The following is a 19,060-nucleotide window of genomic DNA, read 5'->3' as shown; positions in this document are numbered from 1 at the left end:
CTATAGGAAGTTCATTCTTCTAAAAAAAAAATAAATTCCTCAAAACTCCACCCTGCTACTTGTTTAAGGCATTTGAATTTGGCCATAAAACATGCTTTTAGTTCACTGGTGCCACGTTTAAGTGGAATAACTGTTACATGCTTTGCACCTAGTTACAAGTGCAGGAATTAGTAACTCAATTTAGACAAGGTCCTAATGTTGTATGTGATCTGCTCCCTTCAGCTTCTGGCCCCATGTTTACACTCCAGAGTGTCACACAAATATCATAACCCTTAACTTTGTTGCCCCAGTTGTCTCTAAATGTTGTCATACTGGTGCAGCTCCAACTTGTTAATTTCCATGGTGTGGTACTAGGAATATATGTCAATTATTCACTATTGGCTTCACTAGTCACCAACTCTAGCGGCATCTAAAAAAAAGAGCTGCAGCCCAAGAAGAGAAGTTCAGAAAGCAGCGACAGCAGCTGTATCCACATCAGCAATTCCCTCAGTGCACCAAAGAGTGGATCAGCAGTGTGAAGTGGTTGGTACGGAAGCTCCTCACATCCATCTCCGGTACATTTGGTTCTGGCAGTTTACTTCAGACTTGGTGGAGTCTGGCCCACTGCCACACGCCCCCGTGACACACAGCGTTCAAAACTTTCTGAAGGGAAGCCATTCCCCAAAGGCGTGCTTTCTCAACTGCAGGCCCCTTCAGAGAGCAGCATGCTGTGCTGTCACCTGTCAGTCTTCAGGTCACCACTGCCTTTATGAGACTTCCCATGCAAAAAAGCCTTCCTACAGTTTTCAGAGCAGACTGAAGGGCAGGCACGTCCTCCTGTGGTTCCTAAGTCCTTGCAACTTCAGGGCGTTTGGAAAAGAGCCACTTACCCACCTTTCCGCAGGGAATCATGGGCAGTACCTCAGCATTCAGATGGAGTCCAAGACCTGGCACTTGCGGCTTGATCAATACACTTTTAAACAAGTATATCAGTTGAGCTAACAAAAGGTATTACCTCTATCTACAGATCTCACCTCTCTTGTTTTACCTGGGCATTACAATAATAAAATATCAAACTGTTAATTTGAGGATAAGAAGCCAACAATTGGCAGGTTCAGGTGAACGTCTGTAAAGCACTGATTTTCAAACTCCAGATTTGATTGCCTAGAGTATTTTGTTGTTGTTATTTTTAGGTTTCCAGTTCCAAAAAGACTCAATTACCCTGGAAAGCTACAAATCCCTGCAATATCTTGTCACGTAGAAAAGAAAAAAGCACATAATTTTTGAGAAGTGCTGCTCTGGGAAATAACACTGTTGGGGAAGATGGAATGCAATGCAAGCTGATTGGGCCTTTACTGCCAATATATTACTCAAACCAAATGGTTCATGCTAAATTACCATCTGCTTCTTAAATTCAAATTTACCAGATTTTAAAAGCTTCCATTGATTGTTTTAGCAAAGAACTTGCACTATTAAGGAGAGCCAGTTTTGAAGCACGTCCTTTGGATTAATTTGCAGTAAAAGTAACTGCATCTTAAGCAATTTCATAATGTGCTTAACCTGCAAAAAGTGAATTTATGACAGAGAAGTCCAGATGTCATTTCGGATAAAGCATACAATAGGCACAGTCTGAGCTAACTGTTGCCCTAAGCAGGCAGAGCAATAACTAGCAGAGACTGAAATTCAGGATACTTCAGAGAATAGGGGGAAGGTGGGCGTAAACTCACTCAAAAAGGTGTGTGTTATACTGTCTTGAATGAAGACATTAACAACATCTCTCTGAAAAGAGACCAAATCTTCCTTTTGGCCAGCCAGGAGTGGCAGAGGTCCAATTCAAAGGCTGTTCCCAACTTCTCTTTTAATACCTTAAGGCAAAACAAGCTGGAATGCAAGCATCTTTTATTTATTTTGCATTTATTTTCTCTTCCTATTATTCTACTATAAAAGGAGACTACCTTTCAGACCTACCTTTACGTGATCTTATCTACAGTATGTTTGGAACACAGAGCAAGAAATACACTCAATATAAAGTAGAAACAAATCAAATACTCCAGCTTGTCTACCAGATAGATCAGGGGCAACTCATTTATGTGCAGCTGTTGCCTGATAATAATGTTAAACTGATGAAAGAAGGGTAATGAGTAAAGCTGTATCCAAATAGATACAAAGATGCTTTCCCTTTGAATGTACGTTACTTACATCTAACGCAATGGGGAAAAAAAAAAAAAAACAACCCCACACACCTTTAAATGTGCCCAGACACATTACTGCTATAATTGAAATAATCCAACATTTCTATAGCAGCGTTATAGCCTTAATGGTAATTGCTGGTCATGAAACTTGAAAACAGAGAAGCTATCTGAACATTATCCTGGTTGTTCTTATTAGTAATTGCTATCGCTGGCTATTTATTACAGCAGCAAATGGGAAGATGAGAAGGGTATTGCAGTTTAGTCACGTATGCAATACAGCTGATAACAAGCTGTTTGCAACACTGAAGCCAAATATATTTTGTCATAAAAATAACAGAATTCTAGTCAATAATCTTTAGCCACTAAAAGAATAAAAAGAGAACAGTATCTCACTGTATCAGACAAATGCAAAGCTAAAATTTATAATAATTCTTGGATGGATTACAAACAGCCAGTTGGCTGAGATGACAATGACTTTTAGGATCTATTGCCCTGAACACCAGCCTGTTATGAAAATCATGTAAAAATATACTGTTCAGAGGTACAGCTAGCCAGGTTTGTTCAAACCACAAAAACTGGATCTGAGTTTTAAGTGCCTGTGAAATTTTTCTGTAATTACATTAGCTGTTTATCTGATTTGCATTAAGTCTTGAGCTAAAGGCAAAGGGTTCCATGGCACGTATTTTACATATATATAACAGTAATTTTCAGCACCATTTTCACAGTAGGCCATATATGGATTGTCAGACTGTTGCTACCTCTGAACCACCTTTGCTTTTACTTTAGCAGAGGAATATTCATGTCCTTAAGAGCCAGGGTCCCACTTCCAATTCATGGTGTTGATTCAAGTAGGGACTTCTGCTGTTTAAGCCATATGGCCAGGTCTGTTAGCTCAGAGGCAGCAACAGACTCATTCTTCATGGGATGTAATCACTCCAGGGAGAAAAAAAAGAGGCCACTGTGCATAAATATCAGTCACACACACATTATTAAAAATCAAGTCACTACATCAACCGCTGAACAAAATCGTGAAAACATCATAGGAAAAGTGTTTTAAAAGTGTCTGGGCAGTATGAAGGTTAAACACTGCAGGTACACAGCCACACAGTAATTAGGGAAAATTTTGCAAAAAGCACAAGTGCAATTGATTAATGACACCCATAGAATGCATCAACATTTTATTCTCTTCATAACCAAGAAAACCTGCAACAACAAAGAATGGGTGTATTTACCACTGTGGTCCATGGCACCTGGGGGATCCTGGTGTAGGTCATTGTCATGTAGATGATCAGAAAGAAGACAGTGAGAACCCAGTAAAACACAGCTACAAACATCACCCAGCCGAAGGCTGGATACAGAAAGTATTCTGTTCCAGCAATCAGGGTCCACACCAGCAGCCCCAATACCTGCAAAAGTTATGGAGAAGAAAGAGATCTGTTACATGGTCTTAGACCTCATACATTTGTTCTAGGTCAAGGAACAGCACCACTGCCATTCACATAACCATTCGATGAGCCGAGTTGTGATGCTACGCCAACAGAATACTAATCTAACAAATAAGAAAAACACATAAAACTAGTTTTGCTGTGGCAGGATGTCACAAAGGGAAAGGCAGAACAAGGTGTCTTGGTGTCAATTGTGCTCACCTTTAACTATCATGGAGCCACACTTGCAGTGGTTTTACAGTTAGCTCTCAAACGGATTGCTTATTATAGCCTACTAGCTTACGTGCATGAAGATAAATACCATTATTTTGTGTTCAGCTAAGTCACTTCAGAAACAGAAGCCTGTGAAGGACCACTGGGATCTTTGGGTCCCATCTGCCACAGTCACAGGTAACTGAGTAGTTGGGATCTAGTTCAAGAGGGTCCACACCTGCTCTGTGGACTGTCAGGCACCACAGACACAAAACAACTCCTAGGACCTTATTATAAAAGGTAGCAATAAAATAACAACAGCCACCACCACTGTAACATGCTGCTGGACCACAGCAGGTCATGTTGGGATTGTCATTATATTCCACGGGTCTTAAAACATCTCCCAAGTGACCTGACCCTAAGTAGCAGATGAGAACTCACACTCAAGCAAAGTCCTCAAGCAAACCAGTCTGGGGAAAAACACTCCCTCCTGATCCTGAGTCTGGCAATCTGTTCACATCTAAGACATGAAGTAATACTTGAACCACAGATTTTAACATACTCTCTCCAGTCTTCTCTAGTGTTAGGTGACCTCCAATGCATTAAGAGGGATAAGAAGCAAACAAAACATAAGTCAAGTCATATGCCACAGGAAGAAGAGTTGTGTGTTTTGCAAGTTGTCCAGCAATCAGAAAAATCTTAATTATAAAAAGAAAGGGATATTTTATACCTTAAAAACAAACTAACAAAAAACCCCAAATCCCACCACACACACTTTACTGGAGTCAGATGTGGGAACTAAAATTCTTATATTTGAAACAAGGCTCATCTCTTTCTGCTGTCTGGACTATGGTGAAACTGCCTAGCAGTGAGAAATTGAAGGAAGACAAAATTAAAGCAAATAGCAACACACTTATTAAACAGACAGCAGCCATAGCAATCTATGGACAATCTAAAGAACCTTCTACCCCATTATTCTGTCTCCAGCGGTGGTTAATAACAGATATATTAAAAATAGACCATGTAATGGTAATATTTCCTTGGACCACCTTCCTCAGCTCTCAGAAATGTGCAGTGGAGAGCCTTCCTGATGTGGTGGTATCTTTGTAATCAATAGCCGCTGACAGAAGATTTGCTATAGCTTCATGGGCACAAGAGCTAATCCTACTCCCATGCAAGTTGTTGGCCATGGTCCCATTTACTTTTCTATTCCAGAATTGAAACATGTAATCGTTAATTATAAATCTCTAAGCATTATATACAAGACAAAGCTATACTGTTAAACAAAAGATTATTATGATCGGTCCCGGTAACTTTCATCAGCTACCTGGTATCTGTTTATTTTGTCTTCAATTCGTCTTCCAAACTGCCACCCAAACCTAATTCAATCCTCATTTTGTTGGCTTGTGTATTCACAATATATTCCAGTATATTATTTGTATATTCATCCATATCTGCACCATGCACACATAAAAGCACTGCACAAATGTCCATTCCACTATCTTTTTTTTTTTGGTCTTGTAATAGAGAAGGCACATAACAGTCTTTTTATCACCAATTCAGCAGATTGTCTTTCATAGGAAGCCCTAGAACTTGCTTGGACTGGGACAAAAATTTCCTTTTTTCTGCAGCCTACCAGGGGAGGGCAGCATTGCCTCACAAGAACAGCTCAAATAGCATCAACTAGGTAGTTTAAAATACACACTACTCTTTAATGCAAAGTTATCGGTTCATCAATGCTTCTCACAGTTCATTTTAATTCTATTTCCAACAACATTTTACTAATAGTAGCAATTCAGTTAATAATGCCTCAAACTGCACGAATGAAACATGATTAGATTAAAAACCAACTCAATTTTAGTGTAACAACTGCTTTAAGATTAAACAATCTTGATAAACTGTTTAGCTAATAAAATACCATTTTCTTAGGATACAAAGTTGCTTCTCATTGTGCCCATCCACTTTAATCCAAATGTAAAATAATCATCCAGAAATTATACTAATGAACAATTGGTCTCATGCTTGATAAATAACTATTAAAGACAGATTTATCCTAGATCTGAGTATCTACTAAAATACCACAAACAGAAGCTTGAAGAAGATGACACAAAGAAAACAAATAAGTTAAACATCATTAAACACCATTACCTGCTGACAACAGTGTTGGTTTTTAGAAAGCTTTTAAAAATAGACACAGATTTTTTCATAAAAAGCACAAGACTACGACAAATGCTTAATACTGAATCCAACACAAATAAGATTGATAAGGACACCTCTGCTGATGTAATGGATTATTTATGGAAAGAGTAAAAATTCCACGTGCAGCAAATTATTAAAATGGAAAATGTTGAGGTTACAAGAGACCACTAATCTTACTACCTTTGTTGTGTGGTAACATAAGACATTAACTAGAGCACTGGTATTCTCACTGCAAACTGTTTTTTCCAGTAATATTCTAACTTGGTGTTATCACTCCTCTTTCAAGATCATTTTAATATTTAAATGGCTGTACATCTCACACGTCTTCCAAAGCATTGCTTTTAATGCACGTTTTTAGCTAGCCTGTATCAGTGGCTGAACAATTTATCTAAGCAATTGAGATGCACCACAGATGTTACAGATTTATATTCTTAACCAGTTCTTGGTTCATACGCATCGTAACTTTGATGGGTTGCATATTACAGTGTGTCTGACATTTTCAGTTAGATCGAGATACTGCATATTCCTGGAGCTGACAGGCTGAAATAATATTTCAGATTTCTTGATTAGACCTGAAAAGGTCAGATCAGCTCATGGTCAACAATTCACTCTGTGTGTAGTTAAATGATATGGCAAATGGTTTTATTGCATATGTAAACATATGCAATAAATTGATTTAAAGTTCACACTGGCCATCAGCATCTGCAAAATACCTAAGGAGTCAAAGGAACAAAGACGTCCAGACAAGTCTTCCGTGATTAGCTTGTCTTCTCAGCATGTTAAATACTGAGATAGCTTCTGTGGTGTTAAAAGCCTGTCTCGTAATATCCTGACTGTCCCTTACATTACACGTTTGCTGTTCAACAGATCAGTACAAACTGGATGACACTTGTGCATCATCTGGAGCTGAGAATGACGCTTTTCCTGCTGATTTGATAACAAACCTCCCCACCGGGAATAACTGGACTATATTCAAATGCCATCCCAATGAGCATCTAGTGCATGGAATCTGGCAAGTGAGCGATAGGTACGCGATACCGTAAAGCAAAGACCAGCAACTGCAATACCTGGGGAGTGCCCACAGTAATTCAGTGTGCACAGACAGTACACGGCTACCTTCACTGCTTCAGATCAGCTGAAAGACAAGGGAGAAAGCTCCACTCAGTAACTGGCAAAGGCCTGCATCACATTATAACCGGGTATGCTGGAGTGTATTAGTAATAGCTAGGTATTTGATTTTAATTTATGAGCAAGTCAGAATATGCTTATTTAGAACTACAGGAGCATACTACAATCCTGTCAAAAAAGACTCCGAGAAAGGGAGGAAAAACACAGAGACGACCGAAGAAAATAATGCATGTGGCCATCAATGAGAAGGGATGCTGGGTCCTAAGACTACATATAAAGCCTCCTCCAACTGGGTCCAGTTTTTCAAGTCAGATGGGAGACAGGGATTTCACTCGTCAGTACATGACAAAGGCAAGCACTTTTCCGTTGTTTATTGCAGCCTCTGATTTCACCTCAGACACCTATTTTGTGATCATTTGGCTGCTGCTTGATCAGGTACCTCCATTACTAGACTGCATTAACGTGTCAAATGTACTAATGCATACTTCAGCAGTTGGCAGATACCATAAAAAGGAAATAACTTTGTAGCAAAGTCCGATATTATTGAGTGTGCAGGTTTAAAATTAGATGCTTAACTGCATATTCAAACCCTCAAATAAGTGCCATAATTTTTCCGCACTGCCAAGAACTTCAGAAGTATTGGACTATTTAGTCACCTTAAAAAAAAAAAAAAAAAAAAAAAAAAGGCTTTGTTGCCTAGTAGATGAGATACAGAGACACATCTTGTGCCTCATATTGCTAGTACAAGTCAGCACGTATGAAAGCAGGTGTGAGCTTGAATCTGCGTATCTGGTTTTGCTTTTTGAAGCAGCTTAAAAGCTGCAGAACTGAATTCATACTTGCAAACTGTATTTAAAGAGCCTGTGCCAGGGTGACTCCTGCCAGTGATGCTAGCGTTACAAATTCTGCAGCATCCACCTCGACTGGTTAACTCAGCAACACATTTTAAAAAGTTTATGCAACCCTTTCAAAGGAAAAAGGAGTCTCATGGTGGCAGAACTGACAGGGAGAAAAACCCAAGGCTCATCTAGTTTAATGAAATAAAAAAAAAAAAAACCAAACAAAAACCACCAAACCAACAAACCCAAACCAAAACTACTTGGCATGTTTGCCTGAAGCTTTTCCTATTCTTTATCCTAGAGATGCTTCCTAGGCTCGTTTCAGTTCTCTATAAGCATAAGTATTGTAGGATTTATGCAGAGTTGCTACTGGCACAGATGGAAATGATGGTAGAAGGAGACTATAATAGTTGTGCATTTGCAGCTACACTTGTCTCCTGTATTCAAGCCACCTAAATATGGACAGAATCCAGCAAGTAGAAAGCAAGACATCTTGCCTCTCATTCCCAAGAAAGGAGATTTATGACTAGAAGAAAGAGAGACCATTCTAAATTATTGCACATCTTTATTTCACTACTAAATCACAAGTTAGGAGCTACCTCAGCGGCAGCACAAGCAGCCTACGAGTGTCTCAAGCTCCATCTTCCCCCCCGCCCCGCCCCCCGCCTTAGCTACTCTCTGCATGCAAAAAAAACCCAAAAACCCCAGGGAGTCTGCCATGGGCAGGGAGAGCACGAACATTTCTCATGCCTGATCCCTAGTTTCTTATCTCGTGGCCCTTGGGAAGACAAGGTCTGAGATGCGTCTCATCAGGCACTAAAAGGGTCAGCAAGGATCCCTAAGGGCAGCCAGACCAGCAGTTCAGTGCTATAGGGGCTCCCCTTATTTGATGCTGACCTGTCAACCACCCCTTGGGTGTTTGTAAGCATGTGGTGAGATTAACAAACATTCTTCCAAACCTGTCGTGTCACAGATCCCACACCAAAACGCAGGATTTTATACTGTGAACCAAAATATCTGGGAGGTAGGGGTGGGAGGAGGGGTGGTGGTGTGGAGGTACTTAAAGAGAAAAAAAAAGGGGGGGGGGGGAGGGCGGGAAATAGGGCAGTCCTCTTCTATTGTTCCTGTAAGACATGCCCAAGACAGTCAGTCATAACAGCAGGCGGATTTAATTGTCTTACATTTGACAGATACAGAATGATTTTTAGGGGTTTTTTTTTCAGCTATGGCTAAATGGAGTAAATGTTTGCGCTGCATTGAAATCATGTCTTAAAATCGGATCTATGAAGGGACACACAACAATTCCGCTTTCGGCCACTAGAGAGAGCACAATCATTGCTTTTTTTAGAAAAATGCTTTAATAGCGGGCTTCAGCCGCCCACCAGAAATATCAAAGGGCCAATTTGCATACAGTGCCAAACCCCTGCAGATTGAAAGGGAACACTCGAAATAAGCTATATATAAGTACAGAAATCTTTCACAAGGGTTATGCTAAGTTAGAGTGTGTGCACAAAGCAACATTGATAGGTTCACTACCATACTGAGCACATCATCACCATGCAGGTTTACCCACAAACTACTCCAAAAAAGGATTATTTATTTGTTTTACTTAAAAACCCTAACCAAACAAAAAAACCCCAACAAAACAAATCGACCAAAAGCAAACAAAAACAGAACAAAAAACCCAAACCCACAAAACTCCTCCCCACTGTTTAGAATAATGTATTTTAATGTCCACAGAGGAAAAAAGCCTAAAAATAAAACTACGGTGAAAGCCTACAAGTACTGCATAAATCAATCGAATATCATTCCAAACTAAAATACAAAAGTCTTGTTTGCGTTACAGACAGAAAAAAGGTGATAAACATGTTTTAAAACTTCGCTTTTAAAACTGAAAGGATTCAAACTTAAATAAGAATTCTATTAACAGTGAGTAAAGATGCTAAGACAAGCAAATTCAGAGATCTTTCAGCTACATTTCTTAGAGATATAAGATCCTTGCTTAAGCACCTTCGAAGTTTCAAGAACCGCGCTAATGTACACTGTAATAATCTAATCGATACATTACCTTAGCCTACTATTTTTCTTTCCCAGTTTCAAACATTAACAGAAAACATTATAATGACTTGACATTAGCCAATCACTACCATTGCCTTTCCTCTTTACCAACAACATTGAATACCTGTTTTCATCCGTAAACATTCAGTGTCAACAGTAGTTGGAAGCATTTGCTAAGAGCTCCTTGGTGGAGGAGAGCTTTGTGACTCACCCAGACTGTCTTCTGCTGAAACAGTGTCACAGGAGAGAACTCGGGCACTAAATACACACAGGAAAGAAATTCCTTTGAATTCTGTGTGAAGCCTGGTGGTTTTGCTGAGATTTTTCAGGGCTTTGTCTGCCTAAAAAAATCCAAAAACCCAGTGTGCACATGCCAGTAGTCATAATGGACATACCAGTGAAGTATTTTATCATTTATACAGAAGAAGTCTTAGTGTCAAACTGAGTAGCAGCTACAGAACTCGAGTCTTTCCTACCTTTGAAAACATTTCTCCTTGTCATAAAACTGTGCAAAATTCAGTCTCTTCTACTTTCACAGAATTTCTAAAAATTGTCTGAATACCTTTTAAATTATTTTCATGCAACCAGTTTCAGCACTGAATCTTCCTGCAAGTCTTCAAACTTTCTGTCACGCTTTTGGCTCTATGGCAGCACCAGCAAGCACCCCTCATAACAAACCAAACACAAGGGCTTGAAACACTGGCAATACTAACCATCACTTAAGAGAAGTCCCCCACAGAGTTGTTTTTTAGCATAGATTTCCGAAGAAAGAAAACTACTGGAAGTAGCAAGTGCCAAAATATGCTCCAGATGTATGTCTTCACTAAAGAGTGAGCTCTCTTACTCAAGAGTTTAGTCCAAATCCTATTACAAGCCACACAGAAAAACCTCCTGACCCATGCTTGAAATGGGTCAAGGCCTGCTGGCAGAGATTTCATTCAATAGAGAGCACGCCTATTCCAGAGCAAGAATTCAGACCAAGCCCTTCAACAGCTGACGGACCTCCAGTGCCCTTCCCACAGCTCCACAGAGCAGGGAAGTCCTCTCGCACAATACCCCAATAGCCCGGGACAGAGTCCAAGAGTGCACTGGCCTAAAGAACCAGGGACAGACCCTCCCCACACCCAGGCCAGTAAAGAAGAGCTAGTCCTGATGTTCAGACCGTGACACTCATTATCCAGATCAGCCATGCAGTGAGGATGTGCTGAACTGGCCATGGCATGCATAAATAAGGATATCAGCTTGCACTTAACAAAAGGATTCACACCAAGAGGCAAAGCCAGCTTGCAAGAGCACCCAAGAAATTATGAAGTTGTACTGGGAAGAGCAGAGAGAGGGAGGCAGTTAGTGACTGGCCTGCAAGAGGGAAACTTATTTTTCTGATCAGAATGGGTATTGCAATACTGCAGTGCTGCCTAGGCATAAAGACAACAGGCATAAAGACATAAAAGCAAAACGATGTAGCTCACCCCAATTTCATGTTACCTTAATGAGTCTACCACCTACTGAAATGAATAAATCACAAAAGGTACTCCTCTAGCCTCCACTGTTGACTCCACTGACTCTACTGCAACTCATGTGTGAGGAGTCTTCTGTGATATGGTGCTCTGGCTCACTGCAACTGAGTGCTGAGAAAAATAACTCCAAGGTGGGAGTAAGGAAACTGTACTGTCCATCCCAGCAGCATATTACAATGCTCAAACGTTGCTTCACCTGAGAAATATGCACAGAATGTGCAAGACCGGAGCTAACACCAATAAAACAGACCAAAATGAGGTACCTTAAATTAAGAAAGCAAGAGATGCTTCCTAGAAAACACAGCCTATCCCATCCTCTCCATCAAAATTGTGAAATCACTACAGAAGAGTTTGTTTCTCAGGAAGTTTTGCCTGAAAAAATAACTAGAGGTAGGGTAATTGATATTCAGAAGGTAGACAAGAAATAAGACACTGCTTGCGTTGTAAATTTTGTTCCATATGATCAATAACGTCACAACAGAAGATTAGAAACTGTTAGGAAAGGAATAAAATAATAAAAAACTCCACTAAACAGAACATATCACAGTGCTGTATAAATCGATGGTGTACCGCCGCATTGAGCATGTTCTGTTCACTCCTCTCTCCTATTTCTAAAATGAGTCAGTTGGATTACACAAGGCACAGAGAATGGCTTCTGCAAGAAAAGAAAGTTAAGGTTGGAAAAAAGATGAGTTCAATTTTCTGTTGAAGACTGAAGGAGCATATGACAGAAGTCTGCAGAGTGGCAGGTGGCATAAAGAAGGGAATGAGATTAGCACTCACAACACAAGAAGCATCCACCTAAATCATCAGGCAGAAAGTTGAAAAACAAACAGAAGGAAGTGGTATTTAAAAAATAAAAATAAAAGATAAAGAAGAAGAAAAAAAACCAACACAATCAAATTACAGAATTCATTGCCACAGGAAATATCATACACACCTCTGGAAGACAAGTCAGCCCCGTCTGTATATATTACCTATATACATGATAGTCAAGATGCAATCTTCAGCTCTGGAAATTCCCAAATGTGCAGTTTGCTAGAAGCTAGAAAACTATAGCAGAGAAGGATCTTGCCATACGTGCCGTTTCTTACATTCTTCCCTAAATTTTCAGTATCAGTCATTATCAGAGACTGAATACTGGACTAAACAGGCCACCGACCAGATCCAATACAACCACCATTACTAACTTCTGGTTTTAATTTGCCTTACTTTCCTGCATGAGAGCCTGGCAAGCGAGTACTGAAAGCTGCAAAAGTGTTAATAGAATAGAATGGGATGACTGCACGCCACATCAATATACTGCTTGTTTCTAAATAGAATTACAAGGAATAATCTCAAGCAATGGTGAAGAAACTGGTTTGAATTATATCATCATAAAAACTGTCTTCTCGACAGAGCAGTGGTTGATCATTAACAGGTCATTAAAGTGTGTACAAAGCATAAAGATTGGTCCTTGTCCCAGGGCACTTTCCACATTAAATGCTGTAAGGTTTTTGAGGGCTGCATTCAGGAGCACACTACTGTTTACTGATGCCTGTAAATTCTAACCTAAGGCTCATGTTTTGCCCGAGGATCTGCACACACAGAGACTTTTATATATAGGTTACTGCGCACTATGCATACATTAACTTATGCACCCTGGCTAAAACAGTGCTAGCCATCATTTTACCCACATAGCCACAGCAGAAGACACAGCCACTATTTGCCCATAATACAGTATTATCTGATTAAAGTACCTTTATGCAGAATACACCGCAATGGGCCCGCCCCACGTCAGTCAGGAGAAAGACCTGCAACCAGCCTCAGACCTGCTGCAGCTGACCGGGAACGCACTGGTTACTGCTATCAGCGGCTCCATCGGGGCCGGAGTTTAATGTAAAAATAAAGAGGGGTGGTGCAAAACACCACCGAAGACAAACAGCCTGTCCTAAAAAGCACTTATTCACCTCTCCGGAAGGGCACCCGGTGAAACAGTTGGAAGGCAATGACCTCCACTGTGCTTAATCTCTAGTCACGACCTCAATGCAAGGAGACCGCCCGGCCTCTTATCTAGCAATCATGAGGGATGCAAATAAAAGTAGTGCTGCTGCTCCCTTTTCCTTCCACTTCAGCAAGGCCTGGCCATGGCAGGCATTACTCCCCACCACCTAGCATTTCCCAAAAAGAAACACCTTGCTGTTGTGCAGCAAGGCTCTTGATTTCAAACTCACTGTCTCCACAGTTTCCTGACGGAGTTGGGAGAAGTGGTACTGTACAGCAAACACCATGGTATCATGGAGTTGGGAATTACTCACTGGAATTCCTGCTATGCTTTGCTCTTCAGCAGCGCAGAAAGGAAAGTGTAAATAGAAGATTAGATCCAAACACAAAATAATCTGAGGAAGTTTTCACTCAATGCTGCTTTCAAGTATGAACTTTAAAGCAGACAATTACAAAGCAAAATAGTGACACAGAGACACATGTGGCACAGAATACATATTTCCTTGTTTCCTAGCGGTTGCTTTTGTGCAGCCTCTAGAGGCAAGGTTTTTTTTGGAAAAACTTGAAGGTTCAGTACAAACACCTTCAGTTTTAAAAATAGCACATAAATTCCATACTCTGATAATTTTTTCTTTTTAAAATTCCAGTTATAAATCATCACGATAGATGAAACTACAAGGTTAAATGTTTCTGCATTTAACATTCAAATATTAATGCGTTTTGGAGCTCTGAGTAAAAGTTGTAACTGAGCAGTAACATTTACAAGTTTGTCCTTTAAACAGGGCCATACAGGCAGTACATATGACTCACGTGAGACGCAGTGGTAATTCATATAATTGATTTGCAGTAAGTCCTATTATCAAAATCATACAACGCCATATGATTTAATCGATTTCAATTTTAAAAGACGTGCATACTACAAAACGACGTGCAGATTTGAGAGCTCTTAGTAGCAAGGAACTCAGCTAATTGGTGGAAGGACTTAAAAGAGCTTGCAGTGCTGCTTTGCTGCAATTTAAAAAAAAAGGAAGAAAAGCATACTGGCAAGCTTTTGGAATTCTTATTTTTAGATCTGAAGCCGAGATTTGGACAAAAGAAGAAATCTCCTCTCCTCACATTTAACAAGAATTTCTATGGATGATGAATTTTGTATCTCTTCAAGACAGGAAGGGTTTCAGGAGTGCAGGTGCGGTTTAACTGCAGGTTATGGTCTGCTCCCTCCCAGTTTTTTGGTTTAGTATTTTGGGGGGGGCGTTTCTTGAGTAGGGTAGATGACAAGCTTAACATGCTACCTTTTGTTTGTGCAAATGTAGTGACTGGTTCACGACTAGATGAACGTTTTCCTGAGAAGGGCTGCAGGCTTTCAAGTCAAGTAGTAGAGACATATTCCTGGAGGTAAAGACCATGGTATAGCTCTTGTGCTCTGAAAACGATTTCTCCTTTATAAAGCACACATACAAACTGTGAGTGAGCAGGTTTAACCTGCTGTGTACACTGAATACATGGTGGACTGATATTTTTGGAAGTGCATCGTGAGGAAATTATTCCCCTTGCACAGAAAAATTAGAAAAAAATACTATTAGCTTTAGTAACCTCTAACTGTCAGTAATCTCTTTTTACTTTTCCTTTTATTTTTTAAATTGGAAAAGCTCAGAAGTGGATTCTCAGCTGAAAAGATACAGGGTCATATGCATCTGGCTTGAATGTGTCTTCCCCAACGTGGCTATTTTTTTTATTACTACAACTACCATTGTTTCTTAATGGAATATGATGGCAAGAAGGGTTTGCTCTTTTGTTCTAATAAATTCATATAAGTGAAAAGAGTTTTGAGTTACCTATGTTTTCTTCTACCTTAATCTTCCCTTTTCTACCTGCATACAAACTTTTCCTTCAGAATAAGTTTTATAGCACTCTGTCTTACTTTCTCCCCTCTTCCCTAAAGGGATACAGTTCCTGAAGGTAGAAAAATACCAGCTTCTCAATAAACAGCAATGATTTGTGTAAGTGACTTTTAACATTCGGTGCATGTAAAGTACACACACCCACAAAGAAAGTCATTCTGCCATCATTTGTACATTAATAAGGTGAACTATTTTTAAAAGAATTCTTAACAATGCTTACTTATGAATTATGACTGATTATTTATGTAGTCCACTTTGTTTAAATGGTGTCTATGTTCTTCAAGAGAACAATACTGTATACAGCTGCTTTATTAATAATGTCACTGGCTCTTTGTTGCTATTTTTACATCTCCATCTTCCTGTTAGGCCATGTAAACAGAGGTGCCTATAATTAGCGGACACACAGCATTGTTTCACAAGTCTTAGCTGTTACATTAAAATAGAAAGCTTATTACTTCTTTGGGAATAAGTTTTATTTTGCCCTACAGTTAGGATACACAGTCATAATGCCAGGTATGATGCAATGGAAAAATAAAATACAGTATCTGCTAAGAAAGATTATTGCTGCATTCTACATCAATTTAAACACGAAGAAAACATTAACTACTCATTAAAAAAATTTTTTAAAAATTTTTAGAATGAAAGTATCTTTTAATTTCCAGCTGAACACCACAGAAAGTGGTCTTATACAATAAAGAAACTTTGCTTGCTGTGAGACAAAATCCTCTAGTCACCAAAAGTTGTAACAGTTCCCCTTGCCTGACAAACAGAAGACACGAGAAAATAAGTCAACATCCAGATCTGTTGTTATCTGCCTATTTATAAGCTTATTGTACATCTTGACCATTTCTATATCAAGTACCAAATATAAAGTTCAACCCCAGGAACCATTACCCATGTTTCTAGGCAAAGATTAAATATTTTACAAAGACCGATCCACATGCTGTAGAAGTACCTCATTGAAAAATCTTTTTCCTTCTCTGGCAAAATAGTTTTATTTCCTGAATACATTTTGCGTTAACAACATAGAACAGCATGCCTATAAATATTTAACATTTGCATATGCTTTTCTGGAGTCATTTGTGTTCACAGACTTTGCAGTCAGAAAGAACCATTTTGGCCATGTGGGCAATGATATAAAGACTTCAACCTACAACATGCTTTTTGGAAAGAGATGACGTCTTGGCATAGACATTGCAATGGTAAGATTCATCTTGTCTCTAAATGAGCTGCCATAATGTCTATTACTCTCATTGTCAAAAAAACCTCAGCCCCACTTCCCATCTGAATTTGTCTGAAGTCAGTTTCCAGACATGTCCTTTTCCGAAATCTCCATCTGTCACCGATATATGAAAGATAACTTTGTACTGAGCCACATTTAAAATCGTTGACAAGACACAACTGAATAAGAGATAATCACAAATACTAACATTGCTTTTGACAACAAGCTATGCTTCCCCCCCCCTTTTTTCTTTCTCTTTTTTCTTTTCATGGTAGCAGTAGAAAGAGTTTACTTTGAAAGAATCGGAAACAGGGCAAATCCAGAATTAAGTTTTCAATAGAGAGCTAGTTAAGAGTTATCACCACTGTCCCAAAATTAACGTTTGCAGAGAAGTTAAGGGTAGAAAAGCAACTTTAAGATGAATAATTCTATGCAAGTGAAGATATTAATGCCAAAGGAAGAAAATTAGTCAGATAAACACATAAAGAGACACTGTGGATCAGTCATGCTTTTAAAGAAGTCCTTGTTACCGTTCCCCAGAACTTTATTTCCAAGGTTCTGAAGAAGAAAAGTCCACAAGCCTGAAGGACTTCCCACAGCCTGTCTGCTCTACATAATAAGTACTCAAGTGGTGCATGCAGCATAAGAGAACAAAGTAAAAAGCTCTGTGGGATACCTGACACTTGAAATTCAAACCACCAAAGTCATAAATTAAGTATATACGCCTGTGTGTGAGGCAGGGTATAATGTTCTCCAACTGCTTCAATGGGTCTTGTGTAAACAAAGAACACAGCAACTGGCTACAACTGTCAGCTTTCTAATGCAAGGGTGAGGGGGGGAGCGGGGGGAAAAGTCTCCAATCAAGAAAAAAGATTTCAGGGCCTGAAGACAGTGGCTTATTCAGATTTAAATAAGTAAGCAGAAATGATTTCATGTCCCGCAGATGTCTGCCTTGCTTTTCTGCCAGAGGTTGCTGCACTGCAAGTGTGACTGCATACAAAAGCTGCTCCTGAATTACTGCACTCTACTGCCCATTGTATCAGAGGTAAACAAATCACTGGTTCGGGTTATCACAGCATGTTGAACTGCAGCAAAGAGCAAGGCATGGAGACCTTTTCAGCTGTCTGCATTTAAGAGCTACCAGCCTGAAATCAGAACTTCTGTATTTGCCTCCTGGAATACATAAACAGAGAGAAGTCAAGAAACAAGGACGAACAAGTCCTTCTTAGCTGCTGCTCTCACTGCATGCACTGATGCTTCGCTGTCCCCACAATACAGCTAATAGATTTTGTGTTTTCAAGCACAGTCAATTCCATTTCTCTCTCTAAATCTGATTTTCCAATACAGTTCACAGATGTCAGAACTGTTGCAAACTACAGGGATTACAATGGATTAGTGGATCTCCCATGCCTGACAGAAGCTTTTAGAGCAATTACAGGTGTTTACAGCAATTAGTGGAAAGGCATTCTCCATACGTTCTCCTTGTAGCTCCCTCTGCAGGCAAAGCACTTTCCTCTGGGAGCTAGCATGTTGTTAGCCTGAAAACCAGTACAACCCCCAAGCATATCATAGAATCATAGAATAGTTTGAGTTGGAAGGGACCTTTAAAGGTCATCTAGTCCAACCCCCCCTGCAATAAGCAGGGACATCTTAAACTAGATCAGGTTGCTCAGAGCCCCATCCAGCCTGACCTTGAATGTTTCCAGGGATAGTGCATCTACCACCTCTCTGGGCAACCTGTGACAGTGTTTCACTACTGTCCTCTGTGGGTAAAAAATTTCCCTCCTGTAAAAAATTTCCTCCTTATATCTAGTCTAGATCTATCCTCTTTTAGTTTAAAACCATCACCCTTTGTCCTATCGCAACAGGCCCCTTATCTAGCAAGCTGTGCCCACAGTCCTAGCCCAGGCTAGAATTTTGTCCTAAAATTCAGGCAAATCTCAGCATGAGATCAAAATATTGGTCTAAACCAAAATCACCGCTTGCTCTCCATCCCATCCAACCTCCCCCCATCCCCTGCATTACAGAAGCTGAGTCAGCAGATCAGGACACTGGCTCTGTCTCAGGGCATGGCCTCACGCATTGGCACAGGCTAAATTGTGAAAAGAGAGGACAAGGCTACTGCACCATCAACTGCTGGCAGATGAGTGAGGCAGATAACTAGAGGGCAATCACCTTGTCAGCCTTCAGCACCAAATGCGCAACTGCTTACCTGTCAACTGCCTCCGCAGCACTTGGGTCACCATTCATCATGGTTTACGGCAACAGGAACTGGGACCGTGTCAGCTGCTTGTTCAGGGGAGGTGGCCATGACCTGACCCAGCAGGCAGCACCATTATCCAAAAAAACGCAGCAACCGGCTTTGTCAAAGGCTATCTGCATCTGACCTGCAATTTATTAGCAGC

General features: G+C 40.0%; 1 protein-coding gene across 1 annotated transcript in view; it reads right to left on the bottom strand.

Annotated features, from left to right (window-relative positions):
* Nucleotides 1-19,060, bottom strand: part of CMTM8 (CKLF like MARVEL transmembrane domain containing 8) — a 36,832-nt gene that overhangs the window by 4,314 nt on the left and 13,458 nt on the right. The window contains exon 2 of the mRNA XM_063325248.1: nucleotides 3,404-3,577. Coding sequence (XP_063181318.1) covers nucleotides 3,404-3,577 — 174 coding nt within the window. The remainder of the gene's footprint in view (nucleotides 1-3,403; nucleotides 3,578-19,060) is intronic.

Source organism: Chroicocephalus ridibundus, chromosome 2 (assembly GCF_963924245.1).
Source record: "Chroicocephalus ridibundus chromosome 2, bChrRid1.1, whole genome shotgun sequence".
NCBI classification, from domain to species: domain Eukaryota; kingdom Metazoa; phylum Chordata; class Aves; order Charadriiformes; family Laridae; genus Chroicocephalus; species Chroicocephalus ridibundus.
This window is presented reverse-complemented; position numbering and strand designations above follow the sequence as displayed.